The sequence below is a fragment of the Orussus abietinus genome, unplaced genomic scaffold (assembly GCF_000612105.2).
Source record: "Orussus abietinus isolate OABI.00-Male unplaced genomic scaffold, Oabi_2.0 scaffold19, whole genome shotgun sequence".
Classification (NCBI taxonomy): Eukaryota; Metazoa; Arthropoda; class Insecta; order Hymenoptera; family Orussidae; genus Orussus; species Orussus abietinus.
This window is the reverse complement of record NW_019395981.1, coordinates 1,654,490-1,667,216: the sequence shown is the minus strand read 5'-3', so window position 1 is coordinate 1,667,216 and position 12,727 is coordinate 1,654,490. Positions and strand designations below refer to the sequence as shown.

The 12,727-nt window shown below is 51.0% G+C and overlaps 1 protein-coding gene across 4 annotated transcripts in view; it reads right to left on the bottom strand.

Moving 5' to 3' along the window:
* LOC105699806 (hemicentin-1) overlaps positions 1 to 12,727 on the bottom strand; it is a 112,399-nt gene that overhangs the window by 6,330 nt on the left and 93,342 nt on the right. For 2 of the 4 annotated variants that reach the window (XM_023433853.1, XM_023433854.1), the window contains exon 16: positions 7,561 to 7,682. In XM_023433853.1, the coding sequence (XP_023289621.1) occupies positions 7,561 to 7,682 (122 nt within the window). Of the gene's footprint in view, positions 1 to 1,780; positions 2,509 to 4,515; positions 5,083 to 7,560; positions 7,683 to 12,727 lie in introns of all 4 variants that reach the window. The other 2 variants (XM_012425125.2, XM_012425126.2) reach the window with 2 other exon arrangements.

Genomic DNA, 12,727 nt, shown 5'->3' with positions numbered 1-12,727 from the left:
CCGATCGCGGTAAGTAGCAGCACGACTTAAAAGCTCCGTTCCCCGAAAGCGCAGTTTTAGAAAACGATCCCATACCCCTAATAGCATTGCGATCCATCCCCAGCCTTCGTTAAATATCAAGGGACCGGTGGGACCGCTAATATCCAGGGTATTCAGGCGCAAAGTGCCACTGGAAGAGGAACTCGAGGCATCTCGCGTTGGAACGTCGAGCGCCGATTTGGACGAGAAGACACCCTTTCGTTGCCGGCTTGAACGGACCGGGGTGGAAAAATAAAAGCCTAAATAGGAAGGCTGGATTTTATTTTCGCCTCGCGCCGACGCTAGCGGATTTTAAAGGAGCGTTATTCGCGCGAGTCGGGACTTCTTCCGCTATTTACGACTACGGAGCCAAGTCGATAGACTAAATCTTCATCGGGGAACTTTCCTCGGCCAGTAATTCTTGTCCTCCCGGGCACTTTCCCTATCGACGTCGTCTTGGATCGTAAGTCAACGTCGTCAGGCTGAATCGTAAAAGCGGGTAGAATGGCGTGACGGGGAGCAAGAATTAAGAAGAAGGAACTAAAGTCTCCACCACTCGTCCTTAAAAGCAGTCGCGCGATTCAAGCGAATTCGCGAAACGAAAGAGCCGCGACGCGACGCGGCTTAACGCAATGTGACGCGGTGTGACGTGACGTGCCACGTTTTCTTGGCCATTTCTTGGGGCACGAGAAAGAGGATAAACGGATGAGAAAGCTGTCTGGATATGTCGTATAGTTCCTAGCGATGTTCCGGTGTCGATGCGACGTTCCTCCGTGCCCGACCGGGGTCGATCGATGTCTGCACTTAAAATGGCGCATTGTGCAAGATTGCACGAAGCCTCGGTTTAATATCGAACCCGAGCCGAACGAGTAAAGAACTCGCGTGCAATATACAACTCTATTTGGAAAGCTCGTCGTGTACTCTTTAAGCGGAACGAGCCAGCTCGGGTAATATTACTCGCAAACGCTCAGATCCGAAGGCAAGTCGTCGGTGACGAAGTTAAGGCTGCACCGAATGCCATACGGTCGATAACATCCTGCAACGATGTAATATCGATAACGATGGGGAACAATTTTTGGGGGAAAGCGATCCTCCGTGGAACCACCAAAATGGTGGTTCGTTAAAGCGAAGACCCCAAAAGCGAAAGGACTCCGACCGATCCCAAGAAAAATCATTGATAAAGGGACAGAGGCTCTAAATTTCCTTAAACTTGAGTTTAACTTCGTCACGGGTCCAACTATCCGTTAAATGATTGCTCCTTCCGGTGATGTCCTGGGGGCGAGGTAATTTCGGCAAGTCGATCGCGGGGATAAGTCGAAACGACTTCCCTAGTACCATGTAACGCGGTATTTCGTCCCGACCTCGATGGCCCTCGTTTGATCTCGTCACGATTTAATAAACTCGCAGTTCCTCTGGCCGTAAACCTTAGGAAGTCCTTCGGCAGGGTGGACGCGCATGGAGGGTTCTCGAACTACGAGTAATCCAGCGATCAACGAGACGCGGTTCCCGGGAGGGTTCCAATATGGAGTCTTCGTCAGTTCTCCGGATCAAGAGGACCGGGATGGTGCAAGGGTGCGGGAAGGTGCAGAGTGTGACGACCGCGAGTGGGCCCTATTTGGTGACATCTCGTAACCACCTCGTGTGCGATCTCCCGACCCTACCCCAAGCGCAGAGCTTGATACCCCAGAGGATGCGAGACGTCGTTCGTCCCTCCGTCGACCAGGGTGCAGGAATGGAAGGAGAGCGACCCGGCTCATCCTACCTTCAGACGTCGATCTCCTTGCCGACGTCGCGGAAGCGGAGCTCCGCGTACTGCGTGGAGTTGGGCACCCCTCCGGGCGTTCTAACGTCCCTGTGACTCTGGGTATACCGTTTGCCCTTAGTCCGGCCCTTGGGCAGGTTCAAGTCCGCGTAGTGCACGCCGCGGTCCAGCTGGTGGGGGTTGCGGGGTTTCTGGGGATGGTCGAGGGTGATGGCGTCCTCGTAGTAATGGGGGTAGGCGATCTTGCCGCTCTCGGGGATGCCGAGCTCCTGGTTCCGGTGGAAGCTGGTCTCGCGGGAAGTGGCGTAGCCCTGATCCGGCGCGTGTCTCCTGGCGTCGGGCCTGCGCTGCTTCTGCTTCCGGTCGGCGGGCTCGTGCTTCCGGGGTTTCCGGCGCTCTCCGCGCCTGGAGCCGACGGTTCCGGTGGTTCCGGCCCCGGACTCCTCGTGCCCGCTGCCCTGGCGAGTCGGCATCCGGTCGTGGCCCGGCTCCGGCTCGCCGGCTCCGTGCTGACCCGGGAGAGACGCGTCGCGGTGCGGGAGGGAGTGGCGGTTGTTAGTGTGGGCGAGCGAGGTCTGCAGGGGACCGACTACCGAGGAGGGGTGGTGGGTGCCGCGCGTCAGCGATGTTAGTTGGCCGGAGCTGTTGCTGGGGATAGCGTAGCCGCCCTGATGCTCCTGCTGCTGCCGCTGCCGGTAGTGCTCTTGGTACTTGTGCTGACTGTTGGTCTGCAACAGGCACGGTTAGTCTGACGATTCGGGCGAGGTTAGGCGGGTCGTTAGCGGGGGACTCGAAGGGGTCCTCCAAGAGGTCGGGATCGGCCGGTGGAAGCTAAAAAAGGGACTTTTGGACCTCCGGAAGTCCGCAACTCGAAATCCCGCCTGACCACCGGCCATCGGAGCGTGGAAGCTCTGATAACCGAAACGGGCTTTCGGACGCAAGAGAGCCCCCCTCGACCGTCGACGTTCCGCAAACGTTTCAGTTGGCGTCATCGGAGCTTGCAGGCACCGCCGACGTTCCGTAAACGTTTCGGTTCGCGTCATCAGGGGTTACAGTTGCTGACGACCGAAACGCGGAACGGCGGTCGAGCTGGACCTCGCGTGGTTTCATTCCGAGCGAAGAAATGCGCGGGGGACCGGGAAACTTGGAAATTTGCGGATACCGGACTCCGGGAAGTCGGACTCGAGTTTACGAGTGGTCTCCTGGCTCGAAACCCGGCAATTGAAAAGCCGGGAAGAACGGTGCTTCGCTAAAGTTTTACGGCGTCTATTAAACTCTCTAATCAGGTACTTTTCTTCGATGTGCCGGATGAATCCGATTCCGCGGAGGGGGTGGAGGGCTGGGGGACGTTATTGCAAAGTAAAGCGCCTCGAGTCCTGACGAGGAGAAGTAATTTTCACGAGAAAAGGGATTCCGCCCCCTTATATCGCGAGATGGACGGGATAATGGCGGAACTTGGCGAGCAACCGTTTCGATCGACGGCTCGATCGGATTCCGGCCGATCCCGGGTCTTCCCGTTCGCGGAAAGTCGAGGACGAGGTCGAAGCGAGGAGGCCAAAGGAGAGGTCCAGGTGTCCAAGTTCGGTCTCGGGTTGGTCAACGAGTGGAGACTTACTTGACGCGCGGCTGACATGCACAAGGGCGGTCGCTACATAGATGCCCGGATCCAGCTTAGCAGGGAAAACACGATTTCCAATTAAAACCCGACATCGAGCCGCTCTATCCGCTACTTGCTCGCGGGTGCGGTTTTACATCTAGTGAGACACGCAAATGTACTCGTGCAGAAAACGCGACTCGTGGGCGGGGTGCTCGAGGAATAATTCGTACCGACACCCGCTGAATATCGCCAAGTTCTCGAGACATTAAGAGTCCCTTCGTCGAGAGACAATGGTCGCGATCAGACCCCCGGAAGAGGTTTTCGTCCGAGCGGAGAAAGAATCGCACTTAATTACGCTTTAACGTGGCTGCAGCTTCGAGTTTAATGGCTCGCTAATGCCGCGTTACATCGGGGGCTATGCGGACCAATTTAAAAGAAGCCCCCCTCAAGGAGAGTTCACCCTTTTGGACGCGGCCGTGATAACCTTACGTTATTAAGAACTACTTACAACTTTCTCCTGATCGAACCGTGCAACCCATTACCCGTAACTCGGATGATCGCGGTGGAAACGCGTGAAACCCGTGAAACTCGCGGTAAGGTCCACAATAGAACAAAACTCGGATGCAAACGAGCGCACCTCTGCGTAAGTCACTTTGCCCGGAGACGAAGGTTTTCGGTATACCCCGCGATTCTATTCGAAAGAAGGGACAATCGATAAGGTCCAGGACGTAAATCTCGGGCAGAAGCTCCAGGCAAACACGGATGCTTATTCGGATCCTGCTCGTTATTGGGTTTTACTAGAGTTCCTCGCGCGGAGGTGGTGATTTATAGGGTCACCAGGATTTTTCTAACGATTGAACGAAGAGAGGTGCTCGAGAGCAACGAAAAAGTCGCGCGCCACCGTTAAGAGGCGCCAGGACGAGAGGTAACTCCCAGAAATGTTATCATCCGCTATCATCCATGGCGATTCCATCTCCGTCTCTCGGGAATATTTTTCAAGGTTCTATGTTTACAAAGAAAAGACGACCCATCGGAGGCTCGTCTTCGCGATCCGGAGGAGTCTGGTTGCGACTTCTGCGCGATATTCCCGTGTCTCGGTACCTGGGGGAATGGGGAGAAAGATTAGTTGGCGACGAACCTTGGTCCTAGCGAGCGTGGTACTTTTTTGGGGGAAAACGGGTGGAGGGACGTTTTGGTAGGTGTGGAGGGAGGGGTCGGTTCTCTTGGTCCTGGGAGCTGGGACCGGTGGGGTGCGAGATTTGGTCTCGTCGGTGGAGGGTTCCTCGGGAGTCGGCGCCCCGGAGTCCGGGGTCGACGCGGCGTCTTCGGGCTGGTCCGTGGTCGCTATCGTGGTGGTGCTGGCGCTTTTGTGGGGGCAGCTCTTGAAAATGGGGATCGCGTAGAGCCGGTAGTTCCCACGGGCTGGTCTGTGTCCGTGGCATAGTCTGAGCGAGTAGAACCGAGCGTGGCGGTGCTTCCTGCGCCGCGGCTTCAAGGTATTGCACTTGGGCTCCGGCGAGTTGGTTCTGGGCATATTGTGCGGACCGTAGTGCGGGCCCAAGTGACTCTTCGTCGATCCGTATCCGGAGGATCCTCCGCAGAGGCTGGCCGCTCTGCTGGCCGGCCGCGAGGAACACGGGGAGGTCGTGGCCGAATGCAACGTGCCATGCAAAGCCGAAACTCGGGCAAACTTAGGGGAAACCAACTAAAACAGAAGCGAGCCGCGTGACGGCCAGCGCTACGGTTAAGGCACATCTAAACTCTTACCTCCTATCCTGGAGACTTTGCGAAGAGCTTTGGTCGGGGCTCGATGTCGCCTCGCGTCTCTCGATGCGAATCGAGAATTCGTCTCCTGACTTGCGGTGCGCTTTTTCAATACATTATCAGACAGAGCTGTACTTAAACGCGATCAGACCCAGGCCAAGACACAAGGGATGCGAGAGGATACTCATCCATACAGAAATTAATAAATCCATCCCATGAACTCTATCGTCCCTCGCGGGGGTACCTTCGTCCTGCTCCGTTGCATATCGTATTCCTAGGGAATTAATTAACGAGCAATCGGGAGTATAGACGCTTAAGTGGATTTCGATGTTTAATAACGATTTATTGGCGATCCTTGATGCATCGAGCCCCGACCAAGCCGCGTCCTCTGCAGTGGAGCTTCGCGTTCGATTCGCAAGCTGCAGGCACTCGAAACGGTTAAATCTCGTCATCGTTGACACCCGACTTCAGATTTCATGCCAGCGCAAGGATACGTCGTAATCGTGGATTCTAGCGCACGTACAAGCGACGGTCAATGCATTATACCATTCGACGGTACTTTGTTCGTCTGCGTTCCTAACCGTCATCGATCTGCAAGTTTGGAAGCTCGACCAGCGAACTCTGGTACCGACGAATCCACGGAGGAATGGTTAGCGAAGCATTGGTTGCGATCGGGTCTGCGAAAGTTTCCCGTGAAATATCGCGAACCGATCGGTTGTCCGGAGTCTGGTTGCAGTTTTGACCGAACGAACGCGCGAGAGAGACGCGGAGGGCCAGACTTGGCTGCAAGTTCATAAATGAAAGAGAAGCAGGGATCGTTCTCGGAGAAGCCTTTTTTGTTCCGCAGTTCCGGGAGGGCCGAGGGAGGCTCGCCCTTCCTAGTTTGAATGCCAGTTTAGCCTGCAGCTAGAGGGGAGTTTCGGCCCGTTCCTCCTCACGGGCGAAGACCCCGAGACTACTTGACGATGCACTCAATGCGATTATTTCACGGTGACTTTGCACCGCGTTTCAAGCACGACTAATTGCGGGGAGCCGGATATACCGCGAAATGCAAAGATCCGTTTACAACGATTATCCAGCGCGCTGGGCGGTCCCGATATCTCGGTCTCCGTTTCGATCTCCGAAAAATTCCAAATGCTGCCGGTGAAATTCGATTATCATTTTCGAGGCGAGAAAAAGTGGAACAGCTGTCGATTGTTTTCAGTTTTATCAATGACGAAGCACCGAACACCCGGCCGTCGACGCTGTTGGACGATCGCCGCTGTCTTGGATAAATCACTTGCAAGGGAAACGAAATATTTTTATTCCACCTAGTTGCGGCCCTTTTTCGCTCTGCTTTTGTTTTTTACCCTCGCTAAGCCACTTAGGTCCAGACGTTCCCGGAGCTTTAGGGCTTCCGAAGTAGCTAGACATTTACGGTTATGAATACGCCCCCCTCGACGGCGGCGGAAACTGCCGTCGATGTTTGCCTCGGTATATTTCATTGTTGAAATTTCGAGAGGAAAGAGACCCCATTAAATTCCCGGAGGGAACCGATACTTCCCGAAGCGTATAACTTTCTGGGAAAAAACTAGCGGCGAGCCGTGCCGTCGAAATGGTTCTTTAAATCGCCGGCATATACGCGACGCAACGTTTAATCGTATGTACACGGTCATCTTCCAGCCGAGCGTTTGGAGTGTTGACATTTCCTTTAACGTTGGCCTCCGACAGACTGGGCGAGGAGCAACGCGAAAATAGGCCTTTTTTTTTTCCCAAACGTTTCCATTTTTGACCAACCTTTTGGGATATAACTACGGATAACGCGGTAGAAACAACGGACGCGCGGTGCGTTGTTATCGAGAATGTACCGATTTGTCCGGGCAACTCTCTAGGTGCAGTTTCGAGCTCGCACCGTTAATTTATCGCTCAATTCCTGGAGTGTCCAAAATTCAACGCGTCTCTCCGCCGTTATGCCGTTAATTTATTATTCCGGTGGTCCCGTTCAAGTTTGTCCGGCTCAGAAATTCATCGCTGTAAACTCGTCGCCCCTCTACTCGTTCCGTTTCCATATGATACATTTCGCGCGATATATGACCCGTGACTGATACGCATTACCTAGTTACGCGATCGTTTACGCTTCGCTTAGTAATCCACTATGGAACGTTGCAATTGGGTAACGCGATAACCGATCTGGATATCCTTGAATGGGAGAATTTGTCCCGATAATGCGTCAAAACAAGATTCTCTCATCGACCGATTCGTCGTCGACATCTTACCTGGTGCATAATCCACGACCAATGCTCGCTAACCACTCTCGTGATTAATATTTTCCTTCTTAAGCGTGAGTAATGCAACTTACGGAACGACATCGGGAGAAGATACGAAAAGTCCATGCGAAAGGGGGAGAAGAAAATCGAAAGGGACGAGCTGACGAACAAACCTTGTTGGGGGGCGTTTGTATCCCATGAAATGGGAGGTTTTCGTAGAAGGTCTTCGTCTCTGGCTCTGGAAGACCTTCCGAAATGCTGTCCACGTGGTTATTGTTTGCCGCTGGATTGGGATCTGTAATTTTAAGTAAACAGAAATTTTACCATCACTCGGGGAAACTTCGATAGAATTTCGGAAACGGCGCGGCTAGCCCGCTGCTATTCGCCAGTGAATTCGGGGGATTGGATTATTAATGCACTTTTAGTGAACGGGGATAATTAATTCGTGATATCGAACTCGTGCTCTCTAGAGGGTCCTTCGGATGTTAGTGATCCCGGTTTGTGCGATATTTCGATTCTAATATTATTAACGACCGTAGATCGGGGGACTATTTGCATCGTCATGGAAAATCATGGACGTAAAAAATTAATATAATTGGTTGCAATCGATCATGACCGTAAATGCAGTCGGATGCGTCAGTTGAACACTTTCTGGGGGCGGATTGATTTTTTACATCCATGACAAATACAATGGGGTTATCGAAAAACGAATTTTTCCAATGCAGCGGTCGTAGTTATCGGTACAAGATTACGGACGCATTCCTATACGTGATATCTAGTTTCCGAAACGGAGAAAAGGTTGAGTGAAATTCTCGAACGTTATGCATTCAATATCGAAATTGACATGGCTCGGTACGTTAACATGCCATCGACGACAGGCGTTAATGTAAAGTGCTATTATCACGGTGCTATTATCAGGTGATGTATTCCTATCCTAGGGTCAAGTTGCCTCGGTATTTAAATCAGCTCCGCAATTACGTTTACTCGTGTACATCAACGGTACATGGACAATGAAACACATATAAATTAACGGTAAAGGTCATACCGATCTTCATAAGGGAAAATAAATCATTCAAAGCGATTCAGTTAGACAGTATTCTATGATTGCGTGCGAATCAGACCTTAATAAGTACCTCCTTGATGCATTACTTACAATAATCTGCGAAATAACGTGCCTCTAATTGTCGACTAATAGTTAATAAATGACTCGTAGTGTTAGCTAGTTGATTAATCAATTTCCCAGTATACGTACGCGTTTCTCTGCCGAGCGGACTTATTTCCTTCTATGTTAATAATTAATATTTATAGGACGGTGTTACGTCGTTTATCGCTCATTGTGCTCCCGAAAGTAAGCGTAAAAGCATTGTTTCGCCAGGCGGGTGGGCCAAGGGACACCTATTTGTCACCCCTGTCTTAGTTTCAACAACTTTTGTCCCTTGGCTTTTTTACTGCACACTTAACAGTGCCGGAAGGAGTTAAAGCGGTACACCTCGGCTCTATTCGTAATAAAGCTGTCGTCCGGTGGTTTACTTTGAACTCGCGTTGTACCCGAATCCCGCCATAGTTTATGGACCACACAAACCGAAAAAACAATCCAAGGGGAATCATAAATATCCAAGATCGAGAGAATTAATTCCCTAAAGAGAATTTCGTAAAAGAGCGCGCATTAGAGGGACGCGCAGCAAAGAGAGACTTAACCACGTTTCCCGGAAGTAAAGGATTATTTTGTTCTAAATTAATTACCACATGTTTCTTGGGGATTTATCGTTCTTTTAGGCCAGTGGCGATAGCACTGAAATAAAATCAACTTAAGTTTGATCTCGCCTGTTCCGAGCGTGAAATAATTTGGAGTACGGCCAAATCGAGCTTGATTCGGATCAAATAACGTAGTCGGGATTAATCGATAAGTGAAGTCGGGTACCAACTTGGGATCCAGAATTACCTTCGAATGTTAAATTTAATTAAGCTTCCCCGTTCTCCGTAATTTTCGATTTATTTTCCATGAAGTAGACGATGACGTTTAATACCCAAAGCGACGTCTGAAGAACGACCCTGCTTTCCGTGCAATTGTTTGAAAGATTAAACGGATAGTCGGGTGATCTTATTTAATTTGCAATTTATATTAGAATTTGTCCGTAATTATCCCGAGAGCGCTTTGTGGCTTGGCTCTTTGGGAGTTGTAGATTTTGAAAGCTACTACCGTCTGCATCTGAAGTTGAACTTGAAAGGACCGGGAATGCTTTCTGTTAGCAACGTTTGTAATTCAGGTTTGAAGTCATGTCGGAGCCAGCGAGCTTATTGAATCGATAAATTCACATTCTCCCACCGAGTAAGCATGTAAGAACGTGGAAACTGGAGTGCATAACCTCAAGCCCCATGAAAAAGCAAATATGTGGCTTATTAAAAATCTACAGGATCATTTCTGGAATGGAAATGCAGAAAATTCTCACTCGGTCGCGATAATCGATGATAACACAACATATCTGGCTTTTTAGAAATCCACAGAATTATTTCTGGAATGGAAATGCAGAGAACTCTTTCACTCGGTCGCGATAATCGATAATATCTGCACGAATGCCAATCGGGTGGAAAGAAAAAGAAATTGTTGTTCCTTGGTATCGACACTTCTGGCAGTTCGAAAGTAATTCATTAGTCTGATTATTTCTCGGTGATTCGACACTTTGACAATCGGAGCGGAAGTAAGCGAATGTTTGCCAACCGAACGGAGCGAAGTATCGGAAAACAATCAAGTACGATCAACGTCGCTCGTGCTCTATCTATGCAGATTTCATTCTCAAGCCTCTATTGTATTATGTCGGGGAGATTTCGATGTTTCTTCCCATAACGCCGAAAGAACTTTAAACTTTTAACGCGCTCGTGGCAGCCCGCCGCTGGGCCATAGAAGTCGGCCACAATAGATGGAATCTCATTTAGACGGGGAGACAATTCCGCGGCGAATATAAAACTTGGAAATTCGCGGAATTAGTGGCTCCTCTGTCCAGTATTTCCCGCAAAAATGTCGGCAGGGGCACGTACAAGAACGAGACACTCCACCTCTAATTTCCTCGGTTTTTCCGACCTCCCTTTTCGTGACTTTTCGCGGATCGCCCGACAGAATTTGCATCCGACCGCGTATACTCGTTCATCGATGAACCCAGGGTATTGTTTCCTCGAATACGTCACAGACGTTGAAATTATCCGACGTTTCTTGCTCGTCGAAGCGTCGATCGAAACTATACGAGCTCATCGAGAGACCTTGATTTACTCTCCTCGTTGAAACGGCGAGCCGGGCGAACTGGAAAACATTAATCGGCGGTCGCTGCGTGTTAAATCACCATGCTTTTTTAAAAACGTATATTATTTCACCACGTACACGTCGACGAGGGCGTTGGCTGGCCAATTGCAATAACCGGTACCTACGGTGATCGACCATCGGGCGATTGGCTCTCGCAAAATTGCTGGATTTGAAATAAAATTAAAAATAAAGGGGGGAAAAAACTGCCTCTCCAAATAAATGCTTTTTTGACGGTCCGCGCGCGAGTATTTATACGTATGTAATGCATCCGACCGGAAATTGGATGCTGACACGAGTTACCTCGACTTTTTTTTGAGGTGCATCGACAATTTTCGAGGACCTCGAATTTCAAGAACCCTGAATTTCACTACTTCCATTTATCCATTATCGTCGAAGTGTCGTCGCATCGGGTAAGAAACGTCGATTTGGACGTTGATTTGCGGTTTTGTCCGAACATTATCGACAACGCCATTATCTCCTTTGGGAAAATCGGAGGAGGTTTTTTCTAGGTTTGTATGGTCGACATGCTTAGAGAGGAAGTTCATGGGGTACGTACCTGCGCCTGGTTTTTTGCGCTTACGGGAGGGGTTCGCATTTGCGCTGCCCCCGTTGGCTGAGACTGCCCCCGGGATTCCATGCAACGTCCCCTGGTGAGGCGCTATTCTCTTGTAAGTCACAGCTGTGGGAAATACATAACGCGGGGATCGTCACGACACATAAAGCCCGTTACATGCACATACCGGCCGCCGATGTCGGGGACATTTGCGGCTGAAGCAACGATTAACTGCTCCGCACTTGGCCATCGGCGACCGCGATTAACTGCGAATATCTTTTATCACCGGTTAATAAACCGAGGAGGAAAGGGGAACGACTTTTGCCGGTGACGTTGGGTTCGCCGAGAGAGAGAAAGAGAGGTTGGTCGTCATCCTTTCAGGATTTTCCAGGATCTTCTACGACCTTTCTCGAGCGGCGCGCATCCAGCGACACCCCTTCGTCGCCTGGATCGTTTCTCTTAATTTCGCCGCCCGCTTTCGCCCATTATCTCTCGGATCTTGCGGAGTTCCGAAACTGCCGACGAGGTGTTCCGAAATGGGATCTCGAACCGAGCTTGCGAGCTTTGGGAGAGGTGCCGAGTCGCGGTCCGTCCGCGCTCTCGCGAAGTGGGCGCTGAAGTTTGCGGAGGTAAAAAGTCCGGAACTCTTCAGAGGGAAGTTTGCCCGGGGGGGCGAGGAGCGATTCTTTTCAAGGATGCTCCTGGATCGTTTTTCTAAATTTCGCGCCGGGTTTTGGTCCATCATCTCGCAGACTTTGCGGAATTTTTAAACGGGATCTCGACGTGGACTCGAATGGAGTTCACTTGCTTTGATGTACCGAGCGCGGTGCTATTTTCGCGGTTCCTGGGGAATGGAGAATGATTTTTTCAAGGAAGATCCTGAACAGTTTTCTTTCATTTTACGGCGGGTTCATTGTCTCGCAGATTTTTCGGAATTTTGAAACGAGATCTCGAACGGAGTTCACTCGCTTCGAGGGAGGTGCCGAGTCGCGGTGCGTCCGCACTCTCGCGAAGTGGGCGTCGAAGTTTACGGAGGTACAAAAGTTCGGAACAGCTTAGAGAGAAGTTCGCCGAGGAACGGGGAATGATTTTTTCAGGGATGCGCCGTACGTCCGAGGGCGAACCGAGAGCACCCCTTACGACTCCCAGCGGTAATTTCGATTTCCTCTTCCGGAGACCAGGATCGACCGAAACTCCCCGTTGCCGGTCGCGGTGCTCGCAAAGGAGACTACGAGGGAATCTCCGACGAAGGGGCGATTGAATTTTTTTTCGAACACGAGAAGGGCCGTTTCCGGCACTTCCGGAAGCACGCCCAACGCCGGAGAAAAGCGTCGCGACTCTCCGATAAGCGCTTTATCGGGCAATATGCGATTCGGCGTTCGCTCGCTGACATTTCCCGGAATAAAATTCCGCGTCGGGGTTTTCGGATTCTTTTTGCAGGAGATAGGTGCCTCGGATTGGCATATTGGGCCGCGGAAACGTAGCGTCGCGT